General features: G+C 34.0%; 1 protein-coding gene across 1 annotated transcript; it reads left to right on the plus strand.

Moving 5' to 3' along the window:
• Positions 1 to 6,196: 6,196 nt before the first annotated feature.
• LOC127087675 (uncharacterized) lies at positions 6,197 to 6,718 on the plus strand. The gene has a single exon (XM_051028614.1). The coding sequence runs from the start codon at positions 6,197 to 6,199 to the stop codon at positions 6,716 to 6,718; it is 522 nt and encodes a 173-aa protein (XP_050884571.1).
• Positions 6,719 to 13,153: the final 6,435 nt, after the last annotated feature.

Below are 13,153 nucleotides of genomic sequence, written 5' to 3' on the forward strand. Positions count from 1 at the left end.
CCGTGCAGCTACCAAACCTATTCAAATATTTGAAATACAAATAATTGTTTGATCAAGATCAAATGATTTAAATTTAAATTTAATATTTAAATTATTAAAAAGGGTTAAATATATATTTTATTAAATTAGATAATTGGTCAAACGGTTATTACTAATCCGAATACGTGATTTTAGTAATTGCAGAAGATTTAATTTTGTATATTGGCTAGTTAAGAAAGTTTTTTTTAGTTGTTCAAACTCTATTTTGTAATTTGCACATAGGTTACCGTATGAGTGTAATTTAGTCCAAATGTGTGGTTCATTGTTATTCATTTTCTAATAATTACCCTAATAATTTAAAATAAGCTAAGCTTATGACTCAATGAAATTTCTGTTTATTAGTAGTATATAACACCTTCAATTATTCTTGTCAATTACTTTCTCTATCACAAATTATAAATTATTTTGAATTTGTCTCAAATTATAAGTCATTTTATCAAAAAATTTGTTACTTTACAATTCCAATATAACGGTAATGACATTTTTCTAATATATTATATATCATTTATTACTATTTTTTCTTTTAATTCTTAAAATTTTTCTTTCATCTATAATAATGAAAGTTGATGTTGTAAAACTATATATAATTTTTCTTTCTCATACAACATTGATTATATTTTTTAATTCAAAAGAAATATCCAAAAAGCCTTATAATTTATGACGGAGGGGATACTCCTTGACCAATTAATGGGTCAAAATTTAGTCTCATTATTATAAAATGACAAAACGAGTATGACTTAAATGATAAGTCAAAATTAAATTGGTTAAATTGAATTTTTAAGCCGAACTAATTATTTAGTGAGTTTGGATATTTTGGATCATCTCTTTTATTTTTATGTCATTTCCTCTCTTTATTCTCTATCTTTTTCTCAATCTCATTCTCTTTCTTAATTAAAATTTTATTTTTTAATAGTGAGCGAGAGCGAAATTAAGAGAGATAGATAATTAGGAGAAGAGATGACAGAAAAATGAAGGAGAAGATCCAAATTCGAGTTTGAAATACATAGAACTGAACGGAATTTGCAATAGCAGTATAGAAATCCATTTGATCAATTTTTAATTCACATTAAATTGAAAAGGAGAAAACTTACCTACAATTTCTTATGTGTGATTTTTATTATTTTTCAATGAAAATATGACAAGTATACTTAAATATCATTTAAGGAGTAGAAAATTATACACTTATCATATTTTCATCAAAAAATAATTAAAAGCACATAAATCTTCTCCAAATCGAAAATTAAAAATTCCATTTGATGATGTGGAAATATGCTTATAATCGAAGTATCCAAAATAACAATACTTGAAGCCAAAATTGCAATGTGTATTAACTATAATTAAAAGACAATTTCTCTAAATAGAAGTTATATTTAAATAGAAAGTGGGCGACTAATTGACAGGGTAAGTTATTTGTATACTGTCAACCAATGACGATCACATATCCCGCCACATCACGTTTATATTTTAAATTTCTTTTAATGATATGGTAGACTGTTGGTTTTCTATTGGATAATAGTGTAAAACTATTTTACACTGTCAGTGCATATCCATTAAACCCATATTTAAAATCCAAAATTGCTCTAAATAAAAATTGTAGCATAATAGATCTCTTTGTTTTCAACATCACACGGTCACCAACCTATATTAAAGTTTCCTTTATCACCAATACCATTACACAGTTTTGACAACGCACTCTCTCAAATCACACCACACGGTCATTAACCTTCCACAACTCCACACACCATCAAACCTTCACAACACCCAACCCAAGCAAGAAAAACACTTATCAAAAACATTAAAACCACAAACAAAGTCTCAATCTTTCAAAAAACACACACAAAGGAAACACAATCTTTTAAAGCACACCCAAAGGAAACACAGGCGAATCAAATAACCAATAAAATCAAATAACACGAATCGCTCTAGTGGCAAAATATAAATGAAATTCAGCGTAAACCCTAAACACAAATCGCTCCCAGAAGCCTCACAACAAAACATCACTACACATTTGTAACTCGTTCCTCTGACTCGCTCTGACTCCCAGTGCCTTCTTCGTTTTCATGTATAATTTTTTTCCGCTCTGATTCTGGTTTCGCCGTTGTTAGTGTGTGAGGAACTTTTAGTGAGGAGAGAAAGAGAGAGAATATGAAATAATGATTGATATTATTAAATAAACACAAATTGAATTACATGATATATATTTATATACAACTAACTAACTTTTCTACTAAGTAACAAACCCTAAATCCATATTAAAACCCCTATAATCCAAATTGTCGAACAAACGCTAATTATAGTCGATCTGAACTACCTCATTTCCTTCTCAAATTCACGAATCTGTCGATCTTCAATACTTTGGTGAAAATGTCGGACAAATGTACTTCACTTAAGCAATGCCTTATTTCAAGTTCACCTTGATTTACCTTCTCCTTTAAGAAATTAAATCTCGTCTTAATGTGCTTACTCCTTCCATGCAAATGTTGATTCTTCACAAGATTTATAGATGACTTATTGTCAATCTGCAACACAAGAGGTTTCTTCACTTTGATCTCCATCTCTTCCAGTATAGAACTGATCCAAATTACTTGACACACAACATAAGATCCTGCTATATTCATCCTCACATTATGACAATGCCACCACAAGTTTCTTTCTCGAGCACCATGAGATTTAGGCATCAAATACTTGAAAGAAATAACCAGTTGTGTTTCTTCAGTCTTCCTTATCTCCACACCAATCAACATTTGAATAGAGAGTAACCATAGCTTCTTTGCTTTCAGAGTCTCGTAGAAATAGAATTCCATAGTTTATCGATCCTTTTAAGTATCTCAGGATTCTTCTTGCAACCTTCATGTGTAACACGCTCGGTTCACTCATGTATTTGCTCACTAGTTCGATTGAGAAACCTATATCTATTTGACTATTGCACACATATCTCAGAGATCCGACAATTTGTTTGAACAAAGTTGCATCGACTTTGTATTTGATAACACTGAAACACACTGCGTATTTGGCTCAGATTGCACATGATTATTATAGTTTTATTGTTATTTTCTTGCGTTATTCTTGTCCTTTGTCTTGTTTTCATGTACATTGCCTAAATAAAGCCTTTCACGGAAAAAGGAAGCGAAAAGAGCAAGAATGAGAGATTTTCAGTGGAAAATACACATATGGCGTTCCACATGGCGTTGGCCATGAGGGTAGCCATGATGTGTAAGCACTTACCCATGTTCCAACGATCACAAGGCCATGTCTTCCACCCGTTGTACACATGGCGGACGCCATGCCTAGATGGCGGGCGCTATCTTCCCATTTCGCGTCCAGTCAAGGACGGTTGTAGAAAATGGCCATGACCAGAGACATTTCCTCTGCACGAATTTTGAAGATGCTATGTAACTTCCAAGGTATTGTTACACTATAAATAGGACTTAGATCTTTAGTTATAGGCATCCAAGTCTAGTTGCAGCATAGGCCATATAATCACATTGTTAAAGCAGTAATTCTTCACATGGGAGGATTATTGCACATTGTTGTAATCGGGTTTGAAGCGGGTTTTTAATACAAATCGCATTATTATTATTTATTTTTCGCTTCGCTTTTAAATTGTTTATTTCCTCGCACTGCCTTTAAGTTGTTTACTTCATTGCTCTGCTTTATCTTGTTTATTTTCCTTGCACGATTACTTGTCAGATTTATTTTATCATCACAAAAGATTTGTTTTCAAACCATACTTTAAACGTATCATTCCTGTTGTTCACTTTTAAAACCATTTTCACACTTAGCACTTTATTTTCCTAAATGACTTATTCCATGAATCAATTATATGCTATGTTGTTTAACGTTACCATGTCCAGCTAAATCCTTAGTGTTGGAATGTGAGGACCGTCGTTTCGACGGTACTCCGCATGTTGTATCTGTAGGAATACTTTAGGGGCTGTTTTGATTTTAATACAAGTTTTTTGTGTTTAACTTGATCGGTTACTATGAAAGTAGATCCACGATTAAGTCGGGTCAGATCGAAAGTCATCGGACATTTAAGATAAAACTTGGTTAGTTTTTAATTGATAAAAACAACGAAAGCGCTTTGTTAAGTTAATTAGGAGATTTTAATATTATTAGAAAGTTATTTTAAAACTATTTTCGGACGCGTTTATAGGTTTATGATCCGGTTGGCCGAGCATATGCCAGAAACCCTTTTATGTTAAAAGTTTCCAATCAAAATCACTTTTCAAGTGAGTCTTAGAGGTAATTATATAAAAAAAGGATTTTTCACTTTTACACAATACGCGACCGGTGCAGCGTGAGCGGCTGATATAAATTAGACATTAGGTAAGGTTCCGATTACGCTAACACAATGTTTCCTTTTTAATTAACTATTTTTCTAGGAAGAAAATTTTTCCCCATAAATAATTCTATTTAGAAATAATAGGAGTATTGTTTAATCGATGTGAATTACATTCCAGTATCATTTTCTCTGAATTTATCGTCACTACTTTTAATTCCTATGCACTCTATACACCTGTTTGATTAGCCTTAGATAAACACTGTAACGATAGTAATCGATAGATTGACATTGGTCTATGGGGGATCGATAATATTTTATATTACTCTGACGTATTCCGTATACTTGCGGAAAGACGACATCAAGTTTTTGGCGCCTTTGTCGGGGACCAATTATGTCAAATTTCGTACCCTGTTGTTACACTATCTAGATTAAGGCACCCCTTTTTGCCGGTTAATGCGAAGAACTCGTAGTACCAGAAATTTAGTAGATCCAATAGAAGAACCTGAAAGATGTCACGCTCGTCTTTTTCTCGGCCGAAGAACAAAACCAAAGACCTTTTAAAGACTTCGCCATGCCTTCTAACGAAGAACCCCATTCTAGTATTGTAAACCCCACTATTCCAGCTAATAACTTTGAATTAAAACCCTCTTTGTTGCAAATAGTACAACAAAATCAGTTCGCAGGTCTCCCTACTGAGAACCCGAACCAACATTTAAAAGTTTTTATCCAATTAGCTGTACCTTAAAAACCAATGGTGCTTCTCCTGAGGCGATACGTCTAAAACTATTTCCCTTTTCCCTCAGAGATAGAGCACGATCATGTTTAGATTCCCTTCCAGCAAATTCAATAACCACTTGGAATGACTTAAAGAAAGTATTCCTTGCTAGATACTTTCCACCGAGTAAGACTGTTGTCCTACGAAACCAAATAACTAGATTCACTCAACAAGATGGCGAATCACTTTTCGACGCTTGAGAGAGATATAAAGAGCTATTAACAGCTTGTCCACACCATGGTTTTGAATAATGGCTTATTATTCATACATTTTATAACAGACTTATCTATAACACAAAGATGACCATCGACGTTGCCGCCGATGGTGCACTGATGAACAAACCATACTATGAAGTTTGCGCTTTCATTGAAGATATGACACAAAACCATTACCAATGGGGAACGAAACGAGCATTAGTAGAAAAGAAAGAAACCAAATGAGGTATTTATGAAGTTTGTTGCCTAGACCATATGAATGCCAAAATGGACGCCATAACCCAAAAAGTCGAAAGTTTATATGTTAACCCTACAACTACCATAGATGAAGTTCAACTCGGATACGAAATTTGTGGAATCCAATGACACATCACATCTGAATGCAATCTTTTGGCTGAATTAAACCCAAATCATGTCAATTATGCCCAAGGAAACCCTTATTCAAACACTTATAACCCTGGAAGGAGGAATCACCCGAACTTTTCCTATAAGAATAACAACCATACTCAAAACTCTAGACCTTAAAGACCACCAGGTTTCTAAGCCCAAAGACCGAACCAGCCTATGCAAGCTTCTCCTCAGAAATCAAATCTTGAGAAAATCATGGAGAGCTTCATTATAGCCCAAACTCAGCAAAACAAAGAATTCATGAACCATAACATTCATATAAATGGACTGATTATACAATTAGGAATTAAGGTTGATTCTGTGATTACCCATAATAAGATGCTTGAAACCCAAATCTCTCAAGTGGCACAACAACAAGCTGCTCAAGCTACGCCATAAGGACAATTTCTTGGACAACCTCAACCCAACCCTAAGGGGCACGCTAACGCTATTGCCATACGGAGTGGAACCACTTACGATGAACATGTAAACCCCATGTTGAATAAACCAGAACCCCTAAAGAAAAATGTTATGATTACACCTGAGAAACAAGTAGAGAAACCAGTAGAGACTGAGAAACAAAAAGATGAAGAAGCTAAAGATATGGAAGGAGTGAAGAATAACAAAGTATATGTACCACCCCCTCCTTATAAACCACCAATTCCATATCCACAAAGACTAAAACAAACCAAATTACATAACCAATACAAAAAGTTCGTAAAAGTGACTGAGAAACTCAATGTTGAGATTCCATTCACCGAAGCTATTACCCAAATACCATCTTATGCTAAATTCCTTAAAGACATCTTAACCAACAAACGTAGACTTGATGATCATAAACCCTTAGAATGCAACTCTATTACTGAAAATAAACTTGCTAAAAAGGAGAAAGACCCCAGAAGTTTGTCTATACCTTGTGTTTTAGGAAATCATGTTATCAATAAAACACTTCTGAACTTAGGAATCAGTGTAAGCTTAACGCCTTTAGCCATTTGTAATAGGTTAAACCTACGATAAATGCAACCAACTAGGATGTCCCTTCAATTAGCTGATAGATCCGTTAAATATCCGTCCCATCTCAAAAAATACGATCCCTCGCGATGGTCGCGGAAAAATTGTTCGAATAGAGTCGCCACCGAACTTTATTTATCCCAATGAAGGAATAAGAAAATATCAATAAAACCTTTCAAAAGTAGAATAATGGTCGTCGCAACCATATTCGGGTTCGGGATCGATTACGCAAAGGGAAGGTGTTAGCACCGCTCACGTCCGTTGTACTAAACGGGAACCTTTTAGTTTAATTTGCAATTTGAATGTTAGCTTATATTGTTTGTTTTCTTCGACTGAATAAAGGATTAAAAAATAGAGATGGATGGAAACCTCTAAAGGGGGAAATGGGAAGTTTTTTATTAGTGTGCTCGCGAAGATCTAGCAATCTCCTGCCTACGTATTCTTATGGTGCAATAAGGAAATCAGAGCATTCGTAGTTCGGGGAACTACGGTTGGTTGGTATCTTTTAATAAACGACTATTTAGATCGTGTTCTAAAGGATAAATGTTGGCTTGTCTACTCTCGGTGGAGGCTTAAGCATTAGTTTGTTGTGTGCGTTTGAAAGGATTAAACAATGTTCTTTTTTAAAGGAGTTTCGATCGCACGGGGGCGACGAAAGAGGTTTGATAAGTTGGATGTGTTTTAATGAACAAGTGCTTAGATCACATCCTAGCGGTTAAATGTTGGCTTGCATGCTCGCGGTGGAGACTTAAGCGCTAGTTTGTGTAATCACTAGAAAAGATTAAGCAATGTTCTTTTTTAAAAGGAGTTAAGTTGTTGATCGCATGAGGGCGAGAAATTAGGTTTAACATATTTGGTATTTTTTAGAAGAACGATAAAAGATTGAGCAATATGGTGCACACCAATCATTCAATTCTTTCGAGGAATAACAAGGTGAATGCCTCATATTTCCTTTTTCATTCAAATTATTATTGAAAATTGTTTGCGGAAATCGAATATGCGCGGTAGTGAAGCGATCACCTCCCACTTGCTTATTCAAGGAACAATAAGGCGTGCGCCACCCATTCCTTTATCCAAGTCCATTTAGCGTGTTTTAATCGGAAGTCGATAATTTAAGCTATATAGCGAGCGCCAATTATTCAATTATTCAAGAGATGGTGAGGCAAACGCCTCCCATTATTTTTCATCTGAAGTTTAAATTGTAAAAATATTTATATTGATTTGAAAAATAATTTAAACTTATACGATTAAAGTTTTAATCGTGTGACAAGAATCCGAGCAATATGGTGTGCACCAATCATTCGAGTACTTGAGAAATAGTGGAGCGAAAGCTTCCTATACTCCTTTTCATCCCAAGTTTAAATTTTAAAAGAATATCTTTAGAAATTATATTGGCTTAGAAAAATGATTTGATTTGCAAAAATAGGTTTTTATTTATTTATGTCAATCGAACTACTACCAGGTATATATATAAAAATTTAAAATTCATTATTAGAGTTAAATGATAAATAAAAGATAAGTACAAGAATAATGGTAATAAAGCTAAGAACGAGAAATGTGAGTTGAAAGAAGAGAGAGTACATATAGTAAGATAGTAAACAATAAGAAACATAAATTAATGGGCCTGAATGCAAGATAATGTGATGACCCAATATTACTACTATAATTTTTCGACAATACAACACAAGAATTATTGTAAATTTCAAATTAAATTATATGATTCAAATTTGAATAAATAAAAATAGGGAAAAGAGTCATGATTTCTCATACCGATAACATGTGTGTTCTAATTATTTTTAACATAATAACAATGATGATAAAAAATGGAATATACCCCTTTTTTAACAAATATATATATATATATATATATATATATATATATATAGAGAGAGAGAGAGAGAGAGAGAGAGAGAGAGAGAGAGAGAGAGAGAGAGAGAGAGAGAGAGAGAGAGAGAGAGAGACTCTTTAATCAATGTAAGGACTAATCTCAAAAAAACATGGACAAAAAAAACTTTAAAAACCAGGAACAATATTTTCTATGCAAACGTTTCCTATCTCTCATCATTCTACAACATCATTGCTCCCTCCTTCTTTGAAAGAACAGAAACGGATTTTTTCATAATAAAACGAATACGTACTGATGAAATTATCATACAAAGAAAACTATAATATTATGTTAATATATTGAATAGAAATTAGAGGTATAACGACATATCATCAAGTCGAAACCATGGATAAAATTCGGTTTGCAATGAGGTTAAAAAGCAACAAATCAATGTAATATTTACACAATATTTACAACCAAAAAGTCAGGATCAATCCAATTATTTATAATGTTATAGTCTTAGAGACAAATCATGTCCTATCATGCATCAAATAGCATGGAAAAAAATTATGATAAATTCACAAGAATAACCAGAAAGTGATAACCTATTGAAAGCCTTATGCATAAAAACTGCAATACGTCCATATCCCATTGGTGATTAACAGGTGCAGTGAAAAAAAAGGTGCACAATTAACTGAAGGAAACTTAGGCATCCAACCACATATTTTGTCAAATTCAAATACTCAGTAGTGCTAAAATTCTGGATAGCAGCATAAAGATGTTTTACAAACGATACATTAGTTCAACATATGAGCTAAAACAAGTGACAACATCAATCACCCAATCGACTTATACAAAAGTAGAGTTAACATCATAACCCAAAAACTAATAGATAATTACAGGTCTATAAAGCTGCAATTGAAACGGATACGCAATGGAAGCTCACAATACAAGAGATATATGGTATGACCAAATCGGAAACTAAACAAATAACAAAGCAGTATAATAGAAAAACAGAATCAAGACCTCAAACAAGTTCAAATTTGCAAAGATATTCTCGGATCGAAATATTACCAAATGCGGAAGGAGAAATGAGATGGACTAATGGTGGGCTTAGTGTGAAGCTTAGAACAGCGGTAGGTGGAAGAGGAGTGAGTTGAATGTTGATTGTCGGTTTCGCAGCGAGGGATGGTGTTGGCGCGGACGAAGGGACATCATCATCTCCGATTCGTGAGTTGTTTTGGAGGTCGATGAAGGGTCAGCGACGGAGGCGTGGTTGTGTGTGATGCGAACATTTTACAGCGGTTGGTGGTGTGATGTTTGGAAGAGCGTCGAGGGGTGTTTAGCGGACGAAGAAGAGGAACAGTCTGTATGGTGTGGAAGATGGAGAGGAAGAAGATCCAATCTTCTTTTTTCTTTTTCCGTTGAGAGAGGATGCGTGAGGGAGTAGGTGGCACTCCCACCAAAAATCATTTTCGGAAGATCTTTTTTTCGTTTTCGAGGATATGACGACCTTTTTCCTTTTTCATTCATTTGCCAGCATAAACCTTTTCATCATTAGAAACACGTGTCATCCTTCCAATGTTTATTTATTTTTAAATCATAACCAACCTGTCTACAGCTGGCCGCATGCACTCCTCAATGGAAAGGAGAAGAATGGCCATGTGGCACCATGTAGTTGGAGAAAGAGATATATTATTATTTTTTCTGATTTTTTAATAATCTAATTATTTTGATTTTGATTGGATGATGGAAATGAGCTTGAATAGCAAATGTTGATCGTTGATTAATTTGAATCGATGCTTTGGATTGAATCAAAGAAGCACAAACATTTCTAAATGGTAAAATTACCATTTCTAGATGATTTAATTGATTTAAAATAATTTAAACCAATTAAATCAAATAAAATTCACAAATTTGGAAATAAATGTGATAAAAATAAAATAAGACCATGGAAATTTCTATTTATTTTTTTTGAATATTTTGACGAAAGAATAAAAATAAAATGACGGAAAATGAACAAATGTCGGGCAAAAATTTGCTCAAAAAATTAAATCGGATGCACTAAAATGATCAGCATGAAATATATTTATTGGAAAAATACAACGTTTCTTTTAATTTTGAAATAAATTTTGACCGGTTAAAAGGCTCAGGCGAGTCAAAATACCACTGAAAAAGTCGTCGAAAAATAAAACGAGCATATCAGATCAAGCTACGCAGACCGTAGACTAATAATACTGGCGTCTGGAAGTTTGATTTCAAAACTTTTTACCCGCTGATTTTGCACATACTTGAGGAATGATTTAACCAAATTGTCTGTATATTGAAGAATTTATTCTGACTGCTATTTTAGGTATTATTTGTGATGAAATGCATATTATGTTGTACAAATGATGCAAACTGAAATTAAAATTGAATTTATGAAAACTTTAAAATGCCCGGACAAAATTGGGGTATAACAGTTGCCCCTATTTAATTAACTTGAACTAGAAGCTAAGAATGACAGTAGTCTTCGTACATTCGTGGTGGAAGATAATTAAATACGAAAAGACCCGAATTTTGTCCTTTGGAATGCAAGGAAGAAACACAAAAAGAAGATGCAGTGAGAAATACAGTAAGAAAAAGTTTTTAGAATGTAAAATGAAACAATCAAGACTCTCTGGGAATTATTAGAACAATATCTTCCATGCCATGATCGAGATATTCTAACAATGGAGTGATACCTCAATTGTATCTAAGACTTTCTGAAGATTAGCAGAGCAGTGTCTTGATTTTAACGCACAAGATTCTCTGAGGATCAATGAAGTAGTATCCTATGTGATATAATCGAGATATTCCGACAAGGGAATGATACCTCAATCATATCTAAGATTTTCCACGGATACTTAGAGCAGTATCTCTAAAAACGAATGAGACTCTTCATATTAATGAAGCAGCATCCCAAATAGATAAATGGGATTCTCCATATGAATGAAACAACATCTCAAACAGATAAATGAGATTCTCCATATGAATGAAGCAGTATCTCAAACAGATAAATGAGATTCTCCATATGAATGAAGCAGTATCTCAAACATTCATTTGTTAGGGGAAATAGTTCAGAAACGACCCCTTTTGGAGGAAATTTGTTGGTAAAGCTCTGCAGTGGAGAAGCTCATAAGAGACTTTTTAGGGCAACCTCTGCTTGGGGAGCAATGATAACAAAGATGTCGGGGAATATCGTTATTAACCATAAAATTTGAAGAAAGACTTGCTGGGAAATAATTCCACGAGCACATGCAGGGTAATAACTTTATTTAGAAATAAGGAATGTCCAAGATATACATGAATGACCCTGGATCTTGATATTTTAATATGATTTTTGTATGATGTTCCATTTTGGGTGGCAGTACCATGCATGGAATAATGCATGAAATGTATGTAGGTATAAAATTGCTGGGGATATTTAGGATGTGCATGGGAATACAACTGATTTTTGATTTTGTATAAGGTTATGCATAAGTATGATGATGATTGATGGGATTATGTTTGATGAAATTCCTGTTTGACGGGAAAATTATTCATGAATTTATGAATTGATGCATGTGGGAATGCAATTGGGTACTTGGATATTTTGTAGGGTTTTATTTTGTTTCCACTGAGGGATTGTTGGGGAATATCATCATCAAAGGGTTGATGGAAGATAGTGAATATCGTCATCAAAGGGTTGATGGAATATAATTTTTCATCGTCAAAGGATTGACGAAAATAGTTAAAGGATGTCATCACCAAAGGGTTGGTGGAAAAGAATTTGTCATTGTCAAAGGGTTGACGGAAAGAAAACTTGTCATCGTCAAGGGGTTGACGGAAAATGCTTCACTATGGAGTGATATCACCAAAGGGTTGGTGGAAAAGATGATCATCATCAGAGGGCTGATGGAAAAGAGACTTCACTATGAAGTGGCATCATCAAAGGGTTGATGGAAAAGACACTGTCATCGTCAAAGGGTTGACGGAAATAAACTTCACTATGGAGTGGCATCATCAAAGGGTTGATGGAAAATAATCGTCATTGTCAAAGGGTTGACGGAAAAGAAATCAAATATAGAATATCATCATCAAAGGGTTGATGGAAAAGATCTGTTGTAAAATATCTTTATCAGAGGGATGATGGAAAAGATTGTCATCATCAGAGGGCTGATGGAAAAGAAAAATCAGGTTATGTCCTTATTAAAGGGTTTTATGGAAAGGATTTATTTTGTTATGTATGCATATGCTGCATGTTAATGGAAATCTCTCATTTTTGCGAGAAAGCTTTTGGATATGCAACTTCCTGATTTGGCAGGAAAGTCATGTGTGTTTATTGTATGCAATGCATATGGTAATGCAAGAGGATTATTGGTTAGTTTGGATTGATCTCCCTTTTTGAAGGTGAGACTTTCTGGGTACCAATGTTGATTGGACTTGAGTTTATGAAGATGTCAGCAAAGTGGACTTTTATTTTTGGTAGTTGCCAATACGGATTAGACTTTTGATTGGTGAAAGGTTTCGACTTCCCGACACTTCGTATTTGACGATACGATGATTGGAGGATAAATATGGATGCTTTTGATGCCCCAAGTTTGATCCGTTACTGA

The sequence above is a fragment of the Lathyrus oleraceus genome, chromosome 1 (assembly GCF_024323335.1).
Source record: "Lathyrus oleraceus cultivar Zhongwan6 chromosome 1, CAAS_Psat_ZW6_1.0, whole genome shotgun sequence".
NCBI lineage: Eukaryota > Viridiplantae > Streptophyta > Magnoliopsida > Fabales > Fabaceae > Lathyrus > Lathyrus oleraceus.